This window comes from Artemia franciscana, chromosome 17 (genome assembly GCF_032884065.1).
Source record: "Artemia franciscana chromosome 17, ASM3288406v1, whole genome shotgun sequence".
Taxonomy (NCBI): domain Eukaryota; kingdom Metazoa; phylum Arthropoda; class Branchiopoda; order Anostraca; family Artemiidae; genus Artemia; species Artemia franciscana.
The window spans coordinates 9,117,244-9,144,501 of NC_088879.1; the positions used below are offsets into that span (position 1 = coordinate 9,117,244).

The 27,258-nt window shown below is 33.2% G+C and overlaps 1 protein-coding gene across 1 annotated transcript; it reads left to right on the forward strand.

Annotated features, from left to right (window-relative positions):
- Positions 1-193: 193 nt before the first annotated feature.
- Positions 194-26,338, forward strand: LOC136037797 (serine/threonine-protein kinase PLK1-like). Its single transcript, XM_065720630.1, has 9 exons — positions 194-369; positions 4,072-4,296; positions 6,473-6,783; positions 9,754-9,953; positions 11,663-11,779; positions 13,933-14,079; positions 15,728-15,881; positions 17,495-17,741; positions 24,079-26,338. The coding sequence occupies exons 1-9, from the start codon at positions 268-270 to the stop codon at positions 24,304-24,306; spliced, it is 1,731 nt and encodes a 576-aa protein (XP_065576702.1). The 5' UTR covers positions 194-267; the 3' UTR covers positions 24,307-26,338.
- Positions 26,339-27,258: the final 920 nt, after the last annotated feature.

Genomic DNA, 27,258 nt, shown 5'->3' on the forward strand with positions numbered 1-27,258 from the left:
TCTAAAGTCAAGTTCCCTTATGTATTGAAATTTTGCTTGATTTTTGTTTCTTCACTTGTGTTTATTAATTTCCCTTAGATTCCAAGCTCTATATACTACAAACACTCTATTTTGCTTATTTACCCATCAATATTAATTTGTTCTAATTTTATTATTTTGATAATTATTAAGGATATCTAGAAAATTTCAAGTCAAACGGCGCATCTTATGAATTTAAATTTTTTAAACGGTTTTTGACTAAAAGGTGGTATAGCCTAATAGAAAATCATGTCTAGTCGCAGTGATAGACCTGAGCCAGAGACCATTCCGACAATCATTGTTGATCCTAGCACAAAGAAGAAGTATCAGAGAGGAAAACTTCTTGGAAAGGTAATGCTCTTTTATTGACTTATAGCTCATCTGACATCTCTGCCATTTTCAGCTGCATAGCCAACCCTTTGATGCTCTTTCCAGATGCCTTAAATCGAATATCCAGTGAGATATAGTGTACAGCCTCCTATAGATTTTGGGGTGATAGTGGTAGCCTATGTCAACTTTTAGGTACTGATGGTTGAGCCCAAATTCAGTTTTCAGTCAATTTTGGCCTAATGTTGTTGGCTTCAGCTTTGAACAAGCCTTGTGTAGTAGCATAGACTGTCTTCTCTGTCAACTCATTTCACAGTGGCAGAACTCCAATGCTACTAAATCTTTACTACTCTCTTCTTTAAGACCAGGTTTGTTTTTGTGCTAACTCCTTGCCTAGGAGTAAGCACATGGCCTGTTTTAGCAGGCCATAAATACACCCTTCACTACCCTGGAGCTTAGCTGCTTTTTGATTTTGATTGTCCATTTTTTGTTCATATGGCAGGGTAGCCTAGTAACTAGCCTACATGCCTTTTAGGCTCTGTTCAAACTGAGCATCATACAGGCTGGATAATTTTTTTTGTCCTTCTCTAGAGACTCTTCAGTGCCCTAATACCCATTTTACTCCAGGGATGCTCCAAACTGAAGATGAGTTTATACTAGGACTTAACAGTTTCTTTACCTCATATAGCCTAGGTCTAGTTTTCTGTGTGGTAAATATGCAGTGAATATGCCCAAGGACTTTATTGTTAATAGCTTATAGTAATCATTGCTGTAAGGTAAGATCCTGGTAAAATTATAGCAGTTCATATAACTAGCTTACCAATAAAGTGGATATACCACTCAGTGCCTTTTTATGGTATCTGTACACTTTTTTTTTGAATACAGGAACAACATTAGCAGATCTGCAATCTTTGGGGACTTTACTGGTATTTAAAGTTGTTGGCTAATAGGTAGGCTATCTGGTTTCCATTTCTTTCAGGAGCCTTAAATTTAGTTTCACCAGAGAGAGAGAACAATAAAATTTTGAATATAAATACTGTTTGAAATAATTTTTTTTAAAGTGGGTAACAATGGAAGAAAATGTGATAAACTCATTGATAGGAATGGGCTACATAGTATGAAGTAAGAATGCTATTGCTTTATAGTCTTCTTTAATTCAGGAATTCAGGTGACATTTTATCAAAAGCATTAGAATACTAAAGATAAATTCAATCTTTTGGGTCAACTTACTTCAGTTTGTGCATTGTAATACCTTCTTTTATGAGAACAAGCATGGGCAGTGTGCCTGTATATGTGCAAAAACATAAAAAAAAATCAAAGTATTTGGAATTGGTTTCCAATTACCCATATCTGATATAAATCTTTTTTATGAATAGGTTTTACAACTAGGGTAAAGGCATCGATGATTTAGCAGTACAATTTTGGAACCACTATGGAAATTTTCCTTTAAAACAGGATAGCTCTGCTTAGTTGTGATTTGAAACACCATCTCTTGATGCCATCATTATATATTGACAATGTGAAATGTTGACACCATATCTAATACACCCAGATGAGAAAAGAATATTTAATTCTATCAGTTTCCTATTTTCAATACAAAATGAGCTCCCAACAATTTTTTAGCTGTAATGTTCAAACTGGCATAATTTTTTTTTTTTTTTTTTTTTTTTTTTTTTTTTTTTTTTTTTGCCAAAAAGTTCAGATCAGCACCATTGCATCAAGATACATCTGATATTTTTTAACATGTAGCCTTATTGGCTATTTCTTGATAATATTAAGCTAAAATGACAGCTAGTATTATATTGATGAAACTATATTCCAAGTGTTGAAAATTCTTGTCTGATGTATTGGAATACCAGACTGACTGAAAATGTTCCTTCAGTCCAAATCCAATGCCAAAATCCAAAGGTAGATATGGACTTCTTTTACAAAACTCATTTTTTTAGAATATCTTTTAGTAACCTTATCAAAATTTTCAACAGACAGCAACATTCCCTGTCAAAAAATAGGTGACTGTTGGAGCTTCATTAAACACATAAAAAAGATGAGAAACAAATGGTGCCAAACCCTATGGCTTTAAGAAAAACATGGTTGTAGAATTTATGGCTACTTTCTCAACCACAAGTGATTTTGATGATTGTTGTTTTAAATAATATTTCACATAAAAAAAAACATGAACAAGTTTGGTTTTTTTAAGGGCTCACAGAAAATAAATTAAGGGCATAACCCCTGAATCCTTACATCCAGTTACAATTATGTCAAATTGGTGTATCCAATTAATCTTTCTAGCATATTTAAATCAATTGCAGATAATGATGATAGACAATTATTTTTCTTTAAAGCATCTCAGCTTTTCCATAAGAACTTATGAAAAAAGGATTTTATTCCACTTCCTTCATAATATCCTCCATAGTTAATTACCTATTCCTCCATAATGTACATGTTGCTGCTCCAATTAGTTCTATTTTTTATTTTAAGCTGCAATAGACATAGGTTAATTATTTTCAAAGCAGAGGAAGAAAGTCCTTCTTGCTAAAGATCTAGAATGATCCCTCAGCCATCTCTACTGGTCAGTCTTGGCTACATTTGTATGTAGTACTATAAGAGCCAGAATTTGAATGTCTAAGTTACATGTAATTTCCTAAATGCTTTTTATTTCTTTGAACATCCAACTGGAAAGAAAATATGTTACCATTTTCTTAGTGTCACTAGTGGGTTTGGTAGGGTCATTCAAAAATAAGAAGGGAAAGAACATTTTTGTCATGATGGGATATTTGGAATTTTCTAGTTAGAAGTAGTAATGGTTTCTAGTACCTTTTTCCTCTGCCTATGACTAAGTCAAGAATTGTTTAGAGACTATCTAAATTGAAACAGAATTCTTGAATTTTGTGAATTACTAGCTTTATGCAAATCTTCCAAACCAAAAATAATAAAAAAAAGGTATTTGAAGTTGAAATAATTGCTCCAGTCCACGTTTTAAATGAAAAAATGCTGATGTCAACATTTACTTATCTTGCAGAAATTTTAAAACAGATAATATAATTTATCAAAATTGCCAAATGTTTTGTTGTATTTAGTGTAGGCTACATTTTCAACTCGGGACCTATGGGGGAATTTAGCCCCCTCTCCTACCTCTTGGACATGCCCTAACATGACAGTGGGCAAAAGGCTGTTGGCTGTCAAGTGTTTTAAGATGGCATCATTTACCATGCCTTCCATAATTTTAGAGGGGACAGAGGTCAAACTGATAGATCTGTAGTTTTTTCAGCATCTGTAAACTATTGTTTTTTGAAAAATGAAGTACGTTAGCAGATCTCCATTCTTTTTGGTCTTTACTGGTATTTAAACATGTTTGCTAATAGGGAGGCTATCTGGTTTTCAATGTCTTTCAGGGACCTTGGATGAATACCATCAGAACCTCTTGCTTTAGTTTTATATAAAAGTTGTAATAACTTTATTTAGTTATATCTAAATAAAGGTCACTCTGCTTAATTTAAATGCAAATGACAATATAAAGAAATAGTTTGTGAACTAATTAAGAAGAATGCCCAATTAATGAACTAATTAAGAAGAATGAACTAATAAAGAAGACTTTAGTAAATTATTCCTAAAATTTCGACTTTGTATTTTTTTTCTTTCTTTTGTGCAATATTTTTGTGATTTGTTTTAATATTTAAAAGGTTCATTTGATACAAACAGGCTTCCAAGTAATTGTGTTTTATCTAGGGTGGATTTGCAAGATGTTTCGAACTGACAGATATGGCTACAAACGAAATACTGGCTGGCAAAATAGTCCCAAAAAGTCTCTTGACAAAACCACATCAACGTGACAAAATGACACAAGAAATTCAAATTCACAAAGCCCTGCATCACAAGTACATTGTTGGATTTCATGGCTTTTTTGAAGATCCAAACCATGTATATATTATTCTGGAGCTCTGCAGAAGAAGGGTGAGTTAGAAAATGGCCTTAAATTTTAGGATTTTTTTTTATCATTTATGTGATTGTGTATTAGTACAGAGGTTTTTGTTGTAAAATATCTATTATAGCCTATATTATGTTTAAAAGAATCTAATCTAAATTATTCTCAAAATCTGACTTTGGTTTGTAATAAGGGGGGATGGGTGAGACTTTAGTAATAACATTTTTAAGGTTTAAATTTAAAATTTGTATTGAAGGTTTTGTCTCCCTCTCCCTCCCCCCACAGGCCAGTCTTGAAAGCCTTCTGAATATATTTTGGGTGGGCCTTATCATAGCAAGACAATTCTGTGCTGCATTTATGAGTGCATCTTTCAAACTTCTCATATTTCAGAACAACTAAGCTACCAAGCTTATGGGAAGAAATTTTGTCTCAATGAGCAGCACCACTTTAAAAGTGACCATGCTCCCTGGCTAGGCCTATAGTAGTTTTAAGTTGTAGAAAATAGAATAAAAAAAATTATAAACAGACCAAAGATTTTCAAAGGTCCACCCAATTCTTCTCGAATTTCAGGGAACAGCCTAAATAAATGATTAAATAAAATTTTATTTTCTATTGTTCTCCCCTACCCCCTCCTCTTGGAGGAAAAACTCTGACGTACATGCCTGAAAGATACTTGATTTATTATTCTTGGTTTTTAAGATGCTTTTACTCCTGAAAATGGACTCTAAGAGTGCCAGTGCACAAGAACTTTTTTTGCTATCTCCTTTTTATATTGTAATTATATATATATATATATATATATATATATATATATATATATATATATACATATATATATATATATATATATATATATATATAAAAATATATATATATATATATATATATATATATATATATATATATACATATATATATATATATATTTATATATATATATACATATATATATATATATATATATATATATATATATATATATATATATATATATATATATATATATATATATATATATATATATATATATATATATATATATATACATATAAATACCATCTTTATAAATGAGCAATAAATGTATGTATAATTATTTATTTATATATGTATTTTTTCTAGAAAACGGCTCCATATTTCGGTGCAATTGGTATTTTTAAGAATGTATCAAAAGTTTGTTTATATAGTTTTTTGTACATTTTTATGAACCGGAGAAGCATTTAAAGGGGTGGGAGGGGGGTTTTTCAACCCCTACAGCCTTGCAAATATGTCTCCTTTTTCAAGTCAGATTGGCGTCGCGGGTAAGAACATCAGAAGAATATAGTACCGATTGATGGTCTTACAACAGTTCGGCATCACTTTTAAACTATAGCCATATAAAGAGACATTTGGAAGTTGATATATCAGCAGGCTGTCAGTATGCTTGAAAAGTTGGGATTCCACTAGAAAGAACTGCTAGGGATACCAAAAGAGGATCTAACTTACGAGCTCAGCTCTCTGTTGGGGCATAATATTGTTTTTGTACTTTTTAAGTTGAATAAAGAAAAAGTTGAAGTTGAAGTAACAAACTCCGCAAGGCAGTGTAAACAAAGAAAAAGTGTAAACAAAGAACGCGAACTATGATCAACTATTGACAATATTAAATACTATCCTCAAAATCAAGCAACACTTGAAATATAAAATGATGCTTGGTAATGCAGTCATAGAGGACGTTTGAGAGTTATCCTGGTATCAATATGTTTACAAACCTACTCACATGAGAAGGGAGACTCCTTCCCCAAGACTGGTCTAAAGACTTACTCCCCTATTTAATTTGTGAATAATAGCATAATGAGATACTTGCCTAATTTGAAGCCTTTATCAACCTCTGACTTGACCTCCTCTGGTAGTATATGCTACTCTCGATTAAGCCTCGTCTTGATTGACATAACTCACCTTGCCACAAGCATGACCGAAGGCTGTCCAGCTATATTGACTGTCCAATAATAGCTGTCGGTACAAAAACATATCCGCCTACAACAATTGCTGCTGGCAGGGCAAATGATGTCAATCAAGATGATGGTTTAGAGAAATGATCTGACAAACACTATCAGCGTGACGGTTTTTTTTTTAATAAAAACAAAACTGTTGTAACCATTGAATGCATAATTGTTCTTTTATTTGATCTTTTCAAAAAGCATTGATTTAATACAATATTATTTAATCCAGAGTCTTATGGAACTCCACAAGCGACGAAAAGCAATCACGGAGCCGGAGACTCGCTACTTCTTGCGACAGATTCTTATTGGAGTCAAATATTTACATGATAATAAGATCATCCATAGAGATTTGAAGTTAGGTAATCTTTTTCTGAATGACGAAATGGAAATCAAAATTGGTGACTTTGGCTTGGCCACTAATGTTGTCGGGGGCGAAAGGAAGAAGACACTGTGTGGCACTCCAAATTATATTGCCCCTGAGGTTTTGAACAAGAAAGGGCATTCTTTTGAAGTGGATGTTTGGTCCATAGGATGTATAATGTAAGATTTTATTCATTTTATTTTATAGTTCTTTGTCCTTTTATCTTATGATTTGGTAAACATCATAAAATTATGTTAAAAATCGAGGACAGTGTGTGATACTCTAAATTATACCGTTCTGAATTTTTGAATAGAAAAGGTCATTCTTTTTAAATGGATGTTTGGTGTATGGGATGCATAATGTGAGATTTTTTTTTTACACTTTATTTCTCCTTAGTATTTTGCAATTTTCTTTGTTTCTTTTGATTTGATAAAAATCATAAAATTCTTTCTGAAATTCGTGAAAAATCAAGGAGTGTTTGTGGTACTCCAAACTATAGTGTTTTTATGTTTTGAATAAGTAAGGACATTCTTTTGAAGTAGGTTTACATTTTTCAATTTTTCTTACAAATTAATGAAAATTAATGTGTCCAAACCTACATACCGTATTTTGAATCAGACTGTTTTTACCCAGTTTTGGCATTCTTGATTATTCTATTCAAGTGGATGCTGAGTCAGTTAAATTTGATCTTTTTATATTCTTCTTTCTTCTTTAAATGATTTGTTAAAAATTAATGTGTGGTAGCCTTCAGACTTTACCCTATTTTAAGTTGACGTTTTGAATGAAATATTGGCATTGTTGGTATTTTATTGAATTGGATATCTATTAGTTTAAATAGGGATCAAAACATTTTAACAGTATACATAATCATGGTAAATTTATTAAAAATTACGAAGTAAAATAATTTTGAAAGTAATTTCCTGTGGAAACTCAAAAGTAAATAAATAAAAATATTTGCCAATATAAGAAAAGACACATCTGAACATTTAATGGATGATGGCGTACAGGCTTTACCTTGTTCTAATCTGACGTTTTTATTATTATTTTTTTTTTAAATGGGGTCATATTTCCCAATATGACCAACACATAAATTATTATAATTAATTAATTAATGACTGGGCTGCCCACTTAATTCAACAATCTGTCTTGGCTTTTTTCTACAATTGGCCATGACTTTGACTTTTCCCACAACTATTCCCTCTTTTTTAAATTCAAAAATATTGTAATTTATACCAAAATGTCATATTATTATATTTGTAAAGCTAAAAATGAGAGAGAACGAGTGGAAAATCGAAGAGAACTAGGCTATGCAGATATTTCGGTAGAGATCTTCGCTTGACCGTCTTCAGTGCGGAATAAGGAAAACAACATAAACACATAATGAAAACAACATAAACACATAAAACACATAAAAGTCCAAAAGATAATATAAAAATCAAACCTGAAAACAAACTCTGAAACTGAAATAAGTTCCTTTTCATCGTTACTTGGAAATGGTTTATTTTATTTTCAATGTTTTTTTTTTCAGGTTTATTTTATATTATGCTTTGGACTTTTATCTGTATTTTTTTATTATTATTCAGCACTGAAGACTCGGAGGTCTCGATTGAAATATTTGCATAGTTCTCTTCGAATTTTCACTGGCTGCAATTATTTTCGTTCTCTCTCCTGTACAATTTTTTAGTATTGTCATAATTATCCAGTGCGGTCTCAGAAATTATTTACTATAAGTATGAATGGATGCACTAAACTGACTTGAGGCTCAGGCCACAAAGGCCCATTTCCTCCGAGCCAGCATCCTAAGAATGTTTCACTAAGCGATTGAATGAGTGCCAAGAGGTACAACTATTAAACAAAATAGTTGACCACCGAGTTTGCTAAATTCACGGGGGAAATCCAAGGGAATTTGTTGAGTAGCAGGGGAAAAATGGAATTTTTGTCTACTGAGTTATGTAAACCATATTCAATAAAAGGAAAGATGGGGAAACGATTACATGTAGACAATAAAAAAAGAAAGAAAATTGGAAGAGCGAAATAGCAATGACCTGCTCTTCTTTACTCTTTTTGAGGAAGAATCTTTTCACCGTGACCTTGAGTGCTGCAAGCTGTGTAGCTTCATATGTAGCTACCCTTCATATATAGCTTCATGTGTAGCTACCCAGTATTATATTCCAAACAATTTGTGCAGCATTTCTAATGATAATTGTGTGTGAGAGAGAGAGAAAGAAAGAAAGAGAGAGATCGGTATATTTGAAAACTATCATAGCATAGCTAAATTCAGCTTTTTTTTTACAAATTCTTACATATAAACTAAAATCACACACTACAGCTCAGAATTGAAAATCGATGTGAAGAAAGGCACAAATGATTCGGCATAACGATTAGTTCGTACTTTAGGGGGTATAATTTTATTTTGGAACCGAGTTCGACTATTGGGAGGGGCTGGTTCGGGTAGTAGTGAACAGGGGTTCGTATAGGCTAGGACGGATTTTCCAAATTGCATAATCAGGTGTTCAAGCCGGACTTTAAGTGGAGATAAATTCAGTTTTGGGAGGGCTGGATCATAGGGCATGTCACGGTTTCGGAGTATAATGCTTGTTGCTCTTTTCTGGACGGAAATGTGTATAAATACCAGTTTAAATAGGGACAAGTCCTTTTATTAGACAGTGAAAACAATGACAAAATATCATGACATTTTAATCACATACACAGTGATAGTTTTTCTGTTGGAAACAGTTACTCTGCAAGTGATTGAAATATCCAGAGATTTTCTCAGTGTTTTCACTGTCTAATAAAAGGATTTATCCCTATTTGAACTATTATTTGCATGTCATGGAAAGGCAGTGCTCTTCGAAAATACTTATGATAAATGTGCTTATAAATGGTAAGCTTTTGTTGTTGTATATGCCAGATTACATACAGAGAAGTAAAGATTGGTTTCATCTGTTCGTCTTGGGATGCTCAAATCTCTGAACTTGATACAGCAGATATATAGTGACCAAACCATTTTCAAGATTCGGTTAGGTACTTGAAAATGGTACTTACTAGTACATAATAGTACTAATAGTAATAGGTACTTAATAATACTAATGGTATTAGTACTTACTATTGTGAATTTAGTTGATTATCATCACAGTTTTGTTTCTTAGGTATACTTTGCTGGTTGGGCGTCCGCCATTTGAGACTCAAACACTGAAAGAGACCTATGCCAAGATCAAGAAGAATGAATACCACGTTCCCTCAAGAATTGGTCCTCTTGCCAAGGATCTCATAATGAGAATGCTTCAGGGAGATCCAACGAGGCGTCCAACAGTCCACCAAGTTCTGACTGATGATTTCATGACCCTTGGTAAGATATTTTCTCTAGCTCCATGCTCTTGCGTTTTTCTTATGTGTAAAGGAACATTCTCACATATATATATATATATATATATATATATATATATATATATATATATATATATATATATATATATATATATACAAAAGAGGAATTTAACAAAAGAGGGAATAGTTGTGGGAAAAGTGGAAGTCATGGCCCATTGTAGAAAAAAGCCAAGACAGATTGTTGAATTAAGTGGGCAGCCCAGTCAAGGGTTAATTTTATCCGTTTGATTGCCGTTGTTACTGTCTGCCATTTATGCTACACCTTTCCGTGCATGTGTGTCCCTTCACAAATGTCAAACTAGAGTTGTACCTGTTGGAGGTTCTCGCTGGGGAACACACGCAGGTTGACTACGGGTTAAATTACTTGAAAATTTTCCCTCTCATGGCTATCACTCGACAACGCTGAACTAGAGTCAACACTCTCATGCTAATTCACGGTAAGTTGGGTTCCAACCTGTTGGAGGTTCTCTCTCAGGTTAATTCACGATCGCAGAAAGGGGGAAGCAGCATATTGACAAATGGAAATAACGAGTCCAATTCAAGGCCTACAAGGGCCTCCTGCAATCTGCCTCGACTCTTATGCAAGTGAACTTGCATTTATAAGCCAAGGAATTTGGGCGAGAAACAAAAATTTCAATGTGATTGTATGGATGAGTAGGGTTAAGGCCTCATTCAAGTGCTGATATGCTGATATACAAGTGCTCAAGTGCTGATATTCAGGCAAAATACTTTAGCGTCAGCATCGTGCGTAATCTGGTAAAAATGTTCAGATCTAATCGAGTAGACGCTGGCTCTAAAAATCTGTAGCCAGTGGGAATACATAGTTCCAAGTGAGCTTAAATGCGTCAAAGAAATAAACCAATGGAATTAAAGCACAGTTTAAACCGGAAGTATCTCTTTTTCTCTCTGATGAGACTGTGAGAAACTTTGAGAAATTTATGTAGAAGTCTTGGTAAGCTTTCTATATTTTGGGAAGAAAAAAATGAAGAATCACAAGTGAAAAATTCTTTTTTTTGTAATTTCACTAAATATTGGCTCTTTGATAGTTTCATTGCAAAATAAAACAAAATTGTCCCCTTCCCCCTGAATTTTCGTGAAGACAAAACTTTGTGAGAACCCAGGTTTTCCATCACATCACAATATGTTTTTCGAAAGTTACCCTAGTCGCAAAAAATTAAATAAACATGCCTTTTTGGGCTAACAGCAGTGAGATCAATTGAAGAGAGGCAAGATTTTCGTTAAATAATGACTTCTTGATAGTTTCTTTGGAAAACTGAAAAGAAAAAATCACTGAAAAAGTAGTAATTTTCTTTTTCCTTCGCTAGGGTATGTTCCATCACGGATTCCTTTGTCCTGTTTGACAATGGCGCCGCGTTTTGACACGGAACTAATTTTTTCTTCCTTCTCTAGGTTATGTTCCATCGCGACTTCCTTTGTCCTGCTTGGTAATGGTGCCGTGTTTGACGCTAAACTGAATTTTCTTTTTAAGTTTTTAGGGTATGTTCTGTCACGGCTTCATTTGCCTTGCTTGCCAATGACGCCATGTTTGACACTAAACTAAATTTTCTTTTTGCATTTTTAAGGTATGTTCCATCGCGACTTCCTTTGTCCTGCTTGGCAATGGTGCAGTGTTAGACACTAAACTGAATTTTTTTCTTTTCACATTTTTAGGGTATGTTCCATCACGACTTCCTTTGTCGTGCTTGACAATGGCGCCCCGTTTTGACACGAAACTAAATTCTAGCATTGTAGCAGTTCGAAGACCATTGGGAGAGATAAACCAAAAAGGTGAGTTCTTGAATGTTTAATCAGACTCTTTTCTGTCACTGGACAAACCAGTGAGGTAAATTAAAGGTTTTCTCAGGGACACAGTTTCTCCAGCTCTATCTTGTGGGGTGTTTTATTGTCAGTTTTGGGTAGTTTTTTGGGTTGCCAGTAGATGGCGCGTAAATCTACTTTGGAGCAGTTAAAAATTTGATAGCGATATCGTTTTTATAAAAAATTTTTTATTTTTTTAATTGTTGCACGAGTGTAATTTGCAATGGTATATACTTGTTGAATGCTAGTAGACTTTAAGTCTAAGTCTATCCAAAGTCAATTCAAACATAAGTCTCTGCATAACTCGTTCAATTTGGAAAACTGTACGCCAGACTCTATTCGAAGTCTATTCAAATACAATTCTCGAACATTTATCGTATGTATAATTTTTCAATTTGGTAAACTGTACGTCGAACTCTATTCAAGTTCTATTAAATTTTTACTAAGTTTTATTAAATTCTAATCTTTTATTAAATTCTTTGCATAATCCTTGAAATTTAGTGGACTAAAACTTGAACTCTATTCAAAACTATTTAAGTATAATTTATAAAATTTGAATAGACTGTAAACCAAACTCAATTCGAGGTCTATTCAATTGTTATTCATTTTGTAACTACCGAACTTTGGTGAGTGTAAGTTGACTCTGTTTAAAGTCAATTCAAACATAATTCTTTATATAATTCTTGAATTTAATAATCTTTAAGTCGAATTCTATTTAAAACCTATTTAAATTTAATTTATAAAATTTAGTAGACCTTAATTCGAAGTCTATTCAAATGTAGTTCATTATGTAATTTTCGAGCTTTAGCAGACTCTCTAAGTCGAAAACTATACAAAGCCTATTCAGATATATTTTTATTATGATTCTCGAATTTGGTAGACAATAAGTCGAACTTCATTCAAAGTCTATTCAAATATAACTTTGAATGCAATTCTGTACGTAATCCTCTAATCGAACTCCATTTAAATATAATTCTTAACATTCTTCAAGGTGTATTCAAATTCAAAACGTCAATATTGCTAAGAAAAGAAAAATCGGAAAAATGTAAACAAAAGAAGAGCATTTTTTAAAATATAGCCCTTGCCCCATGGGCTGTGTTGGAGGGGCTGCCGTCCTCAGAGGCATTGTTATTGGACCTTTCAACTATGCTGACCAAAATGGCTATCTCAAAATTTTGATAAAATGACTTTGGAAAAAAGGGGGTTCGGAAGGGGAGCTGGTTCCCCTCCAATCACTTTTGACGTAAAAAGGGCCTTAGAACTTTAAATGTCTAATCAAAAGAGTCCTTTCCAAATTTTTACGAATACTCCTTCCATACGAAGTGCCTTAGTGGAAAATAAAAAACATATACATCCCTTTTTGCTCGTTATTGAGGCAGTGCCAATTTTAAAATTCTAAAATTCATTATTTTTGAAGTTACCTACCAAAACTTGAGAGTCTGAGAATTTCCCTTCTTTTTTAAAAAAAAAGCGGAATCCTTTCTAAAATGCAATTTTCAAATTTGGATGTCCCTCTTTTTCTTTCTGCAAAAGCATTATTTCGTCGGGTCTTTCCAGTTCAATAATTTTTGTCTCTCTTTTTAATTCTATCCCAATTTGTATGTCACTTCTCTTCTTTTAAAATCATTTTCAGCTATATGTTAAATCTCCTTCTAAATCTTCTATCTGTTAAATGTCCAGTGTTTTTTGTTCTCCCTTGTTCCAGTGTTTTTTTGTTTTTTTTTCTTGTGTATATTTTACAAAAGTGTTTTATTCTTGTTCTCTGTGGCCCATTACAAGCAAAGCTTCTTGGGCCTATTAACTGACTTACTTTTATAATAGTTTTTCTTTTAGTATTAATAAATTGATTGATTGATTGATTGATTGATTAATTGAACCAACCCCAAGGCTTGGATTTTTGTATACCTCTGTTAAGGGGCATGCTTAGGCATAAACTTTTAGTAAAAATTGCTTAATGTCTTAAATTTGAAGTCCAATTTCAGACTTTGAGCTACAACTTTCATGATCTCTAAGGAGTGGATAGAGTTCGGAATTACTACTACTAAAACTAATAAAGACTCACTGGAGCACCAAGACGGTGCTCGAAATTTGTTTATTTATTTATTTGTATTTTTTCAATTCAGAGAATTTGCCTCAAGTTAGCGCAGCTGTTGTAAAGCCTATGCCTCAGAAAAAGAGCGAATCACCTGAAGCATTGCTGCTAGACCTCCATACTCAGCTGAAGGATCTTATACAGTCTAAAAATAGCAAGAATGCCAAGGCTAACATGGGTAAGTGCTCTCTCTCTCTCTCTCTCTCTCTCTCTCTCTCTCTCTCTCTCTCTCTCTCTCTCTCTCTCTCTCTCTCTCTCTCTCTCTCTCTCTCTCTCTCTCTCTCTCTCTCTCTCTCTCTCTCTCCTCTCTCTCTCTCCTCTCTCTCTCTCTCTCTCTCTCTCTCTCTCTCTCTCTCTCTCTCTCTCTCTCTCTCTCTCTCTCTTTATTTGTTTCTTCTCTCCTCTCCTTCTTACATGGGAGAGGCTAACATGGGTAAGTGCTCTCTCTCTCTCTCTCTCTCTCTCTCTCTCTCTCTCTCTCTCTCTCTCTCTCTCTCTCTCTCTCTCTCTCTCTCTCTCTCTCTCTCTCTCTCTTTCTCTCTCTCTCTCTCTCTCTCTGTCTCTTTATTTGTTTTCTTCCTCTCCTTCTTTCTTTTTATCCCCTTCTCTCTTTCTCTTTTCTATATACCTATACCTCCCTCCTCTCTCACCCTTTATCCCCTTATTTCTTTTTCTTTTTACTATCTCTTCCTCTCTCGTCCTTTCTCTTTTTCTATCGCTCCACCTCCCCTCTGTCTTTTGAATCCTTTCTCTCCCTTTATTTTCCTTTATTATTTTCTCTCTCTTCTTCCTGTATTTTGTTTGTCTTCTTTGGTCTTCTATGTATTTCCTTTTATCTATATCTTCTTATGACTTATATCTTCTACTTTTGCTATAACTATGTGCATGCCCTAAACCTAATTCTGTACCTTGTTATTGCACAGAGGATTTAGGTTTTGCTTGGAATTACGGGGATTTAATTTCGATTCCCGCAGCAGCAAGGCTGAGCGACAGACCTTCTATCTGTCTTTATAAAAAAGACTCTGCAATTGAGACGCCAATTCGACGTCCTATTTGCCCTATTGAGCCAACAACCAACAATTTTAAAACGTTTGTGAAAAAAATCAAGTAAGAATAAACCATAATGGAAAGCTGGCTTAGGAATTGTATTTATCGTAAACCTAATCCTAACTTATAAGGGGCCTGGGTTTTGGTCCCATCAGCAGCAAAGTTGTGTGACAAGCTCACTACTTGTTCCTGTAAAGAGACCCAGGAACTGAAACATCGATTCGACGCCCTGTTTGCCCTATTGCCCTATCGATCCACCAGCCAGTAATTTTAAAAGTCTTTTGGAAAAAAAAGACCCAAGTGAGAAAAAACCATAATGGAAAGATGGCTCAGGAATTGTATTTATCCTAAACCTAATCCGAACTTATACGGGGCCCGGGTTTTGGTCCCTCAGCAGCAAAAGTTGTGTGACAAGCTCACTACTTGTCCCTGTAAAAAGACACAGGAACTGAAACAACGATTCGACGCCCTGTTTGCCCTATTGCCCTATCAATCCAACAACCAGTAATTTTAAAACGTTTTTTGAAAAGAAAGACCCAAGTGAGAAAAAACCATCACGGAAAGATGGCTCAGGAATTGCATTTATCCTAAACCTGATCCTAACTTATACGGGGTCCGGGTTTTGGTCCCCTCAGCAGCAAAGTTATGCGACAAGCTTGCTGCTTTTCCCTGCAAAAAGTCCCAGCAACTGAAACGCTGATTTGACGTCCTATGCGCCAGCATTTACTCTGAGGGATCTTGTTTTCAATCTTAACTCTCTTTTGTTATGACTTATTTAGATGACGCCGAAGACCCAGAAAGTGTACCCATGGTATGGATCAGCAAATGGGTTGACTACTCGGATAAATACGGCTTTGGCTATCAACTCTGTGATGACAGTATTGGTGTGATATTCAATGATCTCACTCGACTTTTGCTTCTATCCAATGGAAAGTAAGTCCCTTGTTTTTCTTCAGTTCATCGGATACTTAACTTATACTTTTCGCCAATAGAAGCAAAGAATAGGGGATTATTTTTATTCTATCCATTGGAAAGTAAGTTCTTTGTTTTTCTTCAATTCATTGGATACCTGACTTTTACTTTTAGCCAATAGAAGCAAAGAATATTGGATTATTTTTATTGTTCCTATCTTAGTCTTGGGTTTGTGGTAATAATTAGGTTGATGATGATTGTTGATTGATGAGTCCCGTTCTAATTGTATTTGGCTGAAAAAACTTTTAAGAATTTATCTGTGGCTCAAATGAATTCGTGAAAGTATGTCTCCCCTTTTATTTTTTCACCTCCTTCTAAAAATTTGAAAAATAATTCTTAGCAATCCGGCCTCATCAGTCGATTCAGCATGAAAATATAGTTAAGAAGATGTATGTAATTGTACTTTCTGTTTAAGTCATGTGTCTTCTCGTCAAAAGGACCGATGCATCGGTTGTTTTATTTCAGGGATCTCCATACTAAAAATACGGCCTGATAGAACAACATAAATATTATCCAGTATGGAAAATTTGGTTCAGAAATAGGACATCACAGTCCCATGGAAAGTTTCCCAAAGCGGTATGGGATTAACTTCAACAGGCCTTTTATATTTTCATCGCAATGCGATAGAATTTACTACGCGTCAAGGTAGAGTTATGATGAAAGCTGTGTGACTGATGTGTCTCAATAGTCTTTAATAGGGAGTGTAGGAATTTTCAATAATGTATTATATTTTTAACTCAATATATATTTTTTTATTTTTATTTTATAGTATATATTTTTTTCAATACATATTTTTTTATTATATTTTTTATTATTATAATTTTTTTTTATTTATGATTTTCTAAACCATTCCATGATTTTCCATGATTTTTTTTATTATAATATATTCTTTTTTCAGTATAATTTTTAACTAAATATATTTCAATAATTTATTATATTTATGTTATGTCCATCAGCTGGTCCGACATAAATAAACAGAAAAAAAAAGAATTTCTCAAATGTAATCATAGTCGGTAATTGTATGATTTAAATTAAATGTCTTAGATAAAGACGTGAGGTTGAACAAGTGATGCTGTGTAACGAGAAGGTCGATCAAGTGGCTAGCTCCACTTACCTGGTTAGGAATTAATGAGGGTGAACAAGTGATGTTGTGTAACGAGAAGATCGTTCAAGTGGCTAGCTCAACTTACCTGGGTGGCATTCTACTTGGATAGGAATTAACGAGGATAAACAAGTGATGTTGTGTAACGAGAATATAGATCAAGTGAAAATGTTAAAAGTAGAATAGGTGTTTCTCACAATTGGAAAAAAGTATAGAAGAATAGAAAGACAATTCTGTGAACCAAAATCAGAATCTATGAAGCTACAGTAATAGCAGTAATCAAATATGGATCTAAAACGTAATTGCATCGTAATTGAATCTGAGTAGTTGTGTCAACCTTAAGGTGCTGCAGTGACTTATTGGCAGTATTAGAAGGCATTAATAATGTCCTATTATTAGCCTATGTAGAAGGCAGTAATAATGAGGTATCTCAGTGGTTTGTATAATGAATTTAACTCTTTCTTTTTTCCAGGGACATACATTACATCGAACGAGATGGCACCGAGAATTATCATAGTCTAACATCCTTCCCAGCGAGTTTGGACAAGAAAGTTAAACTTCTTTCCTATTTCCGAAACTATATGAATGAACATCTCCTCAAAGCAGGAGCACTTATGGCTCCAAGAGAGGGAGATGAGCTCAGTAGAATTCCCAGTTTGCAGAAATGGTTTAGAACATCTCGTGCTGTTGTTATGCATATGACTAATGGAACGTTTCAGGTATGATCATGGTTGCCGATTTTGTATAGATATTAGCTAATTATGCCTTAAAAAGTTTTTTCGCTACGTATTAATCTCGTGCTTTTGTTACATATCTCACTAATGGAACGTTTCAGGTGTGATCACTGTTGCCAGTTCTGTATGTTTACCAGCAACTTATACGTATTTGTTTATTTATAAAAAGCACAAAAAAGAACCCGTCTGCTCCTGCTCGCTCTTCTGTTAACCTGGAAAATACTATTGGCATCGAAGTTGGTCAAATGTCTACCCGTGCTCCATAATTTCTTCAGACAACTCCTGTCTTAGCTGCAAGCAAGAACCTCTAAGTCGCTTTCTACCATGAACAGACTGAAACGCTACCTTTGGGGAAAACCCAACGTCAGACGTGCCCCGAAACTGCGTATTTTCAGTGCTCTCACTGGCTCTGTAAAGCTCACGGAGCTTAGACGTGGCAAACATCGGCCGCAACTCTCTAGACTTTGAGAGTTGTTTGAGTTGTTCTGTATGTTTTCCAGAAAATTATACCCTGAAGTGTTTATTTGTTTATTTATAAAAAGCACAAAAAAGAACCCGTCTGCTCCTGCTCGCTCTTCTGTTAACCTGGACAATACCCTTGGCATCGAAGTTGGTCAAATGTCTACCCGTACTCCATAATTTCTTCAGACAACTCCTGTCTTAGCTGCAAGCAAGAACCTCTAAGTCGCTTTCTACCATGAACAGACTGAAACGCTACCTTTGCGGAAAACCCAACGTCAGACGTGCCCCGAAACTGCGTATTTTCAGTGCTCTCACTGGCTCTGTAAAGCTCTACGGAACTTAGACATGGCAAACATCGGCCGCAACTCTCTACACTTTGAGAGTTGTGAGTTGTTTTGTCTGTTTTCCAGCAAATTGTACCCTGAAGCATTTAATTTGTTTATTTATATAAAAAGCACATAAAAAAGAAACCGTCTGCTCCTGCTCGCTCCTCTGTTAACCTGGACAATACCATTGGCTTCGAAGTTGGTCAAACTCTCAATAGTAGGTTGAGAGTTACTATTGCAGTTATAAACTTCAATAGTAATGTATACGTGAAAAGAGTCAAAGTATATTGCAGTCAAAGAGGTTGAGGAAGATAGAAGGTTGGGTATGGTACAACTTCATGAGCAACCAGAGGTTATTCCAACTCACTAAGGAGTCTCTTTAATCCAAATAGCCTAACGAACGCTACGCTGGTTTGAGTGCCTCCACACCTCCCCGCAGGTGTCATTTAGGACTTTCACACAGCCGGATGGAGGTAACCCAAGTTGGCCAAAGAAACGATGGTCCAATATCCTGTCTGAGTTCTTCACGGTGGCAAATATTAGACTTGGCAACGACAAGCTTTATGACCCAAAATGGATAGAGGAAGAATTGTAAGGAAGACTTAAAAACACCAATAGCAATGTATATGTATAAAGAGTCCACATAAAATACGTATTATTAGAGACAATGATTTAAAAAGCTTCATTTCCGAATATTATTCAGTAGTCAAATAGCGTATTGTAAGGACAACTTATAAACTGTAATAGTAATGTATACGTGAAAAGAGTCAAAATAAAATCTTATTATTAGTAACAATGATTTAAAAAGCTGCATTTCCGAATATCATTCAATACTCAAGTAGCGTATTATAAGGACAACTTATAAATTGCAATAGTAATGTATACATGAAAAGAGTTGAAAAAGAATACGTATTATTAGTAACAATTATTTAAAAAGCTTCATTTTCGAATATTATTCAGTAGTCAAATAGCGTATTATAAGGACAACTTATAAACTTCAATAGTAATGTATACGTGAAAAGAGTTGAAACAAAATACGTATTATTAGTAACAATGATTTAAAAAGCTTCATTTTCGAATATTATTCAGTAGTCAAATAGCGTATTATAAGGCAACTTATAAACTGCAATATTAATGTATACGTGAAAAGAGTTGGAAACAAAATACGTATTATTAGAAACAATGATTTAAAAACCTTCATTTTCGAGTATTATTCAATAATCAAATAGCGTATTGTAAGGACAACTTATAAACTGCAATAGAAATGTATACGTGAAAAGAATCAAAATAAAATCTTATTATTAGTAACAATGATTTAAAAAGCTGAATTTTCGAATATCATTCAATAGTCAAGTAGCGTATTGTAAGGACAACTTATAAACTGCAATAGGAATGTATACGTAAAAAGAATCAAAATAAAATCTTATTATTAGTAACAACGATTTAAAAAGCTGCATTTTCGAATATCATTCAATAGTCAAGTAGTGTATTATAAGGACAACTTATAAATTGCAATAGTAATGTATACATGAAAAGAGTTGAAAAAGAATACGTATTATTAGAAACAATGATTTAAAAAGCTTCATTTTCGAATATTATTCAGTAGTCAAATAGCGTATTATAAGGACAACTTATAAACTTCAATAGTAATGTATACGTGAAAAGAGTTGAAACAAAATACGTATTATTAGTAACAATGATTTAAAAAGCTTCATTTTCGAATATTATTCAGTAGTCAAATAGCGTATTATAAGGCAACTAATAAACTGCAATATTAATGTATACGTGAAAAGAGTTGAAACAAAATACGTATTATTAGAAACAATGATTTAAAAAACTTCATATCCGAATATTATTCAATAGTCAAATAGCGTATTGTAAGGACAACTTATAAACTGCAATAGGAATGTATACGTGAAAAGAGTCAAAATAAAATTCGTATTATTTGAAACAATGATTTAAAAGCTTCATATCCAATCCAATTAGTAGATGTTACTCTGTACGCTGTTTAACCTGGCAGTTGATTTAAGTCAAAGTCAGGTCACAAAAACCTTGAAAAAGTGCAACACATTTCGGAGTGTAGAACAACTAAAAAAAGGACTAATAAAAAAGAATAAAGACATAGAATTAAACATCCAGCACCGAGAACAAAATGTATACAAAAGACAAAACTAACGGTTTTTAAAGCAGAAACTGTATTATGAGCAAAATTAGTTGAGAATCAAGGTAATATCAAAGGTACATTTGGAGTTATTAATGAGATTATGGGAAGTATGAGAAAGTTTCTTAGTATATAATATGTGTTTATGTGTGTTTTAAAAGAGCGTTAAAGAGGCAACTACTAAATGTCGTTCTTCTTCTATTTACTGCATCTATTAGCCAAATTTCATAGATTTCTACTTTGTTATTTGATTTTTGAACACCTTTGCTTAAATTTTTTTGCTTCCATATTTAGACTCACAAATTTCTATATTAATTTCTCTTTCACTGGTTTTACTCTTTTACTAGTTTTCTCTTTAGAAGAGAAAAATAACGGTTTTTAAAGCAGTAAAATAAAATTTTTATCCCAATTAAATATAAGGGACGACTTTTTCACCACGGAGCCCTGACATTTGGAAGTATTTGGACTACATGCCACGGCTATTCACGCTGTAGTTGATGCATTTATGGTAGTGGAATTTTGCACTGCAGGCGAGTTGTTTTCCTATAAACTTTCCTAATGCCCTTGGGATGTTACAGTAGCTTTTTCGACTATTTTTGCCACCACATACCCAAATACCCCCTCAAATAGTTTATGGAAATGTAGTTTTCTTTTGCAGGTGTAGTTGTATTTAAGAATCAGCAGATCGTTCTTTTCGTCGAATTTTTAGAGATGAATAATTTGAGACATTGAAAATTTTGCGTCGAATTTTGAGACAAATAATTTTAGACATTAAAAAATTTGCGTCGAATTTTTTTTAAAGATGAATAATTTGAGACATTCAAAAATTTGCATCGAATTTTTGAGACGAATAATTTGAGATGTTAAATAATTTTAGACATTCAAAAATTTGCGTCGAATTTTTTAGAGATGAATAATTTTAGACGTTAAAAAATTTGCGTCGAATTTCTAGAGACGAATAATTGAGACACAAAATAATTTTAGATGTTAAAAGTTTGCCTCGAATTTTTGGAGATGAATACATTAAAACGTTAAATAATTTTAGACGTTTAAAAGTTTGTGTCAAATTTTTAGACACGAATAATTTTAGACCTTAAAACTTTGTGTCGCAGTTTTAGAAGCGAATAATTTTAGACGTTAAATCATTTTAAACGTAAATTAATTTTAGACGTAAAAAAATTGCGTCGAATTTTTAGAAACGAAAAATTTGAGACGTTAAATTTTGACAGTCTTGTTAAATTTAACTAATTAGTGTTGTTTATTTATTCTTACAGGTTAATGTGGGATACTGACGAAAATGTGATACTACCTTAAAAATTCATAGTTATGTTTTTGGACATTCGGAAGGAAAAGTCCTTGTAAATTATTTCAATTTTGAAAATCTGGAATTCATCTGAGAATTCTGTAAACTTGATATAAAAGTCCAGCTTCGAGACGTTTTGATAGCCTCTTCAGATTAAAATAACCATAGATTACCTATAAATTTCTTCTTCTATTTATTGCCATGGGCTGTCTTTTTAATATTATTTTGTTCTTTCCCTATTTCCTTGGTTAGAAAATATCGAAGAGGAAAATGCTGCTTTGCTAAGCATTGTTGGAGCAATAGAAAAAACACTGATAAAAGAAAACCAGGGAAATGGGAAAGCAAAAAATAAAAGTATCATTTTTATAAAAACGTGTTTTTACAAAATGACACAGAAGGACCCCCCCCCTCCTCCCTCCCGAAGAAAAAAAGAGTCGGGAATTCTCTCCTAGGCATTCAAAAATTCAATAATATATAAACTAAATGAAATTATATAGTTCGGTTATTTTCATTGTGTTTATAAAATAGAGGATGAATTCACGATTCTTTTTTCTTCGGAAGGGAGGAGGGGGCTGTGGGGTTTTCTTTTAAGTGGTATCTACAGCGCTAGAAATGTTGAGATATTCCATTTATTCCTCAGCATTCAAAAATGATACTGTAAATTTCCAGCGTTGTCAAATTTAACTAATTAGTTTTGCTTATTTATTTTCATAGTTCAACATGGCAAAATTGACCAAAATTTGCTTCGGCCATAAAAAAATCTTAATTTTGAAGTAATTAAAATTTTTTTTTTTTTAGGAAATTATGGTTTTCGGGCATTAATTACCTAAAACAAGTCTAGGGGACAAAACAGGGTTTATATTCTGATGTCCTTGGCTCTTTAAGTGACTTTTAGGGTGTATTTTACTATAGTTAATCCATTTACCGTTTCCTAGTTTATTAAATACTAAGAGTGTTGAGCTACTTTGTATTTTTATTATGCGTTTTTTTTTTGCCATAATTAAATAATTTATTCATTCTTATTCATAAATAGCGTTATATATTAAAGTATTTACATACAATTAAAATACACAGAGTATAAACTAATATATTTATTCATATGTTTGTATAATTCACATTCATAGTCTTATTCATTTTAGTGGTATATTTATTAGGTTGTTCACTCTTTTTATGTACTTACCTATTTATATCATTTATTCTTATTTAGATTTTTGCAGTACATTCTTATACATTCTCTGCAGTCTTATTCATATTTATACCTTATTCAAGTGTGTATATTCATATAAGTTATACCAACAGTTTGTCATGTGTTCTGGTGTCAAGGAACACATTTAGCCATCAGGGCATGTGACGCAGAGAGTATCGAAAGCAAACATTGCCTTGTTGTAATGGCAAAGAAAAAGCACCACAAAACTAACGCAAAATGCTGAATTTTTTGCACTATTAATTTAATAACTCATGAATAAAGAAAAACATGTTTTAGGATAACGATCCAGTGTTAGAAAAAGAGAACGATAGTGTAATGTTAGTATTCAATATTATAAATTTTTTGTAATTAGCACATAATATTAACAATTAAGCCCAATAGCCTTAGTTTTTTTTTACTACCTGCTCTTCTCTCCCACCCGAATATGATGTTTTGTAACTGCATATGCCTCTGTTTTTTGGTCAAAACAAGCTTGGTCCTCAGGGAGGTGTGAGTCCTAAGACTAGCGGATATTTCCTTAAGTCACAAGATATCTGGATCTCCATTTAAAAAATTTAATATCCATGGGTGCTTGTGATTAGTAGGAGGTTGTAAGACCCAGGATTTTATTCCCCCTCTCGAGTGAAATGGCACTTTTCTCCCGAATATTTCTTTGCCCATAACCTCCCTACCTCCCCCCAAAAAACGCTTATCTATTTTTTGATTACTGTAATTCAGTTCTCCATGAGGCATTTCTTCATACCTGTACGCAATGTTGTACATGAGTCTGACATGGAAGGGAGGTACGGTAGTTGGGAATCCCACTATTGAACTTGTAATAAATGGAAGTATTTGAGTCTTTAAAACAGATTTTTCTTTTCCAGATCAACTTCTTCAAAGATCATACAAAAATTATTCTCTGTCCACTCATGTCTGCCGTTACTTACATAGACGAACATAAGAGTTTCCGTACTTACAAATTAAGCTCACTTAAGGAATTTGGATGTCATGTTGACTTGTATGACCGATTGCATTATGCCTTTGAAAAAGTCGATTTCCTTGTCAACAGCCGATCTGGAAGTTGCCGTTTACAACAAGGAAAGAGTGATTAATGGTTGCAATTTATTTTACTTTGCCATGATTTTTTTTCTTTTAATTTGTATTTTATTGAAACTTTTCGACAGGAAATTAAACCTGTTTTTTTAAAAAGTTGCTAACCTTCCAATTGTACAGACATTCAAATTATTTCAAGCCTAGAAAGTTCAACTGAAAATTGGACTCGGATAGTCTAACTAGCCCTTTTGAAAATCTGGAATCTTATTGAAACTAATTGAAACTTTGGTATTTTATTGAAACTTTTCGACAGGAAATTAAACCTGGTTTTTTAAAAAGTTGCTACCCTTCCAATTGTACAGACATTCAAATTATTTCAAGCCTAGAAAGTTCAACTGAAAATTGGACTCGGATAGTCTAACTAGCCCTTTTGAAAATCTGGAATCTTATTGAAACTTATTGAAACTTTGGTATTTTATTGAAACTTTTCGACAGGAAATTAAACCTGGTTTTTTAAAAAGTTGCTAAACTTCCAATTGTACAGACATTCAAATTATTTCAAGCCTAGAAAGTTCAACTGAAATTTGGACTCGGGTAGTCTAACTAGCCCTTTTGAAAATCTGGAATCTTATTGAAAATTATAGGAACTTTGGTATTTTATTGAAACTTTTCGACAGGAAATTATATCTGGTCTTTTAAAAGTTGCTAACTTTCCAATTGTACAGACATTCAAATTGTTTCAAGCCTAGAAAGCTCAACTGAAAATTGGACTCAGAAAGTCTAACTAGCCGTTTTGAAAATCTGGAATCTATCTGAGAATTCTGTAAACATTGTGTAAAAATCCAGTTTCGAGATGTCTTGTTAGCCTCTTCAGATTATAACAATCATATATTACCTATGGATTTCTTCTTCTATTTAGGGCTATGGGCTTTCCTTTTAATATTATTTTGTTCTTTTACTTTTTCCTTGGTTAGAAAATATCGAAGAGGAAAATGCTTCTTTGCTGGGCATTGTTGGAGAAATAGAAAAAAAAACTTGATAATAGAAAACCAGGGAAACGGAAAAGCCAAAACTAAGTGTCATTGTTGTAAAAACACATAATATTGTAGAGGTAAATAGTAGAAAATGTTTCAAAGTGGAAAAAATCACAGGTATGGGATTAGTTACTGCCCTGGATTTGGTAAAATAGTAAAAATAGGTAAAAATAAAATAGGTAATATAAAATAGGTAAAATAGGTAATAGTAAAATAGTAAAATAGGTAATGGTAATAGTAAAATAGTAAAATAGGTAAAAATAGTAAAAATAGTAAAATAGTAAAAATGGGGTTAGTAAGCTTGAACCACAAATTAGGGGAAAACAAAGAAACATGACAATAAGCACTTGAAATTTTGAGATGTTTTACTTATGCCTAGACATTCAAAATTCAGACTGCAAATTTCCGATTTTGCGCTTGTTGAAAATGTGTTTCTTTCAGCGAGACCGTGTCTGGAATTCTTCTTCTTTTGTAAAAGTAACATTGCCGGTTTTAGAGAAGCCCTAGACCAAGCCACACAGTACCAAGCCACTTTTTCTTCGTCAATATTTTTCTAAATACATTACTTACCGTCTAAATAAACTAGTCAGCGATACTAAATAAGTTAATAGTGAAAATTACTATTAAAAGAAGATTTAAAAGAATCAGTAAGAAGAGGGACCACAAATTAGAAATTAGGGTTCGAAATTGGGCTACTCCACATAGCAAAACTTTATAGTGGGCTTCAAAAAACACGTATCTTCAAAAAAACATCTATCTACAAAAAACTTGTAGGCCACTTTACATATTTTCAATTAATTTGCTAATTTTGAAATAAGCCTGAAGCTTAATTCCTCCCCTCCTCCCCCTTTATGCGGATGAAAAAATATATAATAATTTAATATTAGAAATAAAGCGAATTTAATAGTTCTTATCCAACCCCTTGGACAAAATCTCTGCCGGTACCGTTGAAATTCTTGCCCATTTAAGGGCTTCTCAATTGACCAAAATCTTAATGGTGGGAAACTTAAGAAATGTGTATATTTGGCCCAAATATCCAGTTTTGTGTTTACTTCTGAAAGAAAAATAGAAAAAAAGAGAAAAACTTGCTATTACCCACTCCCACTCTAAAAATGAAATTTTCGCATGCTGACCTATGGTCTGCGTTGCGCAGGTACCGATCTCCTGATTCGATGCCCTAGGCAGGGAGTGTAATGCTGGTTGGGGGCAAATCATCCGACGCTTCTCGTGTTTTTCACCCAGATTTCTTCAGGTACCAATTTAGAGCTGATTTGACCCCAGTTGAGCTTACAGAGTCACATCATTGACCCCCGGCCCAAACCAAATAACCAGCGAGTCCCACTCTAGGTAGGACTAAAATAATACTAATTAAAATAAATAAATACAAAATTAAGATAAAATAAATGAAAAATTAAAAAGTAATAGTAATAGTAAGTAAAAAAAAATGATAATAACTTGAAAAAAATTAAGTTTGAGGTTCAAGATTTATAAATGATGAATGTGAGTTTTTGTTTTTTGTATCTTTTAATATAGAACAAAATCATCAGTTTATAAGAAATGATAGGATTCTCTCCAGTTTCAGAAAATTTAGATTTGTAAGTATTTTTACTTGTGGAACTTTTTTTTTTATCACGGTCCTATAGTGATGGTATTAATGGTAAATGATGGTATATTCTTTGTAAAAAAAAATCAAGGGTAATAAGGATTATTCAGTAAATAAAAATGGTAAATATATTGTTGTTTTTTTATAATCGTTTCCAATTTCAGAAAAATTTTTATATATAAATATTTTTACACGTGGGACTTTCTTTTTTTCACTGTCCTGTACTGGCTAAACAGACCCATGATGAATATGCTGAAAAAGGAGTACTTCTTTTTCGGACTGAGTCTATCCCAGTGCCAGTCTTACAGTTCTGTGAAAAGCACACATGGGCGTGTTACTTTGCAAATATGAAAAAAAAAATTTCTACCAAAGCA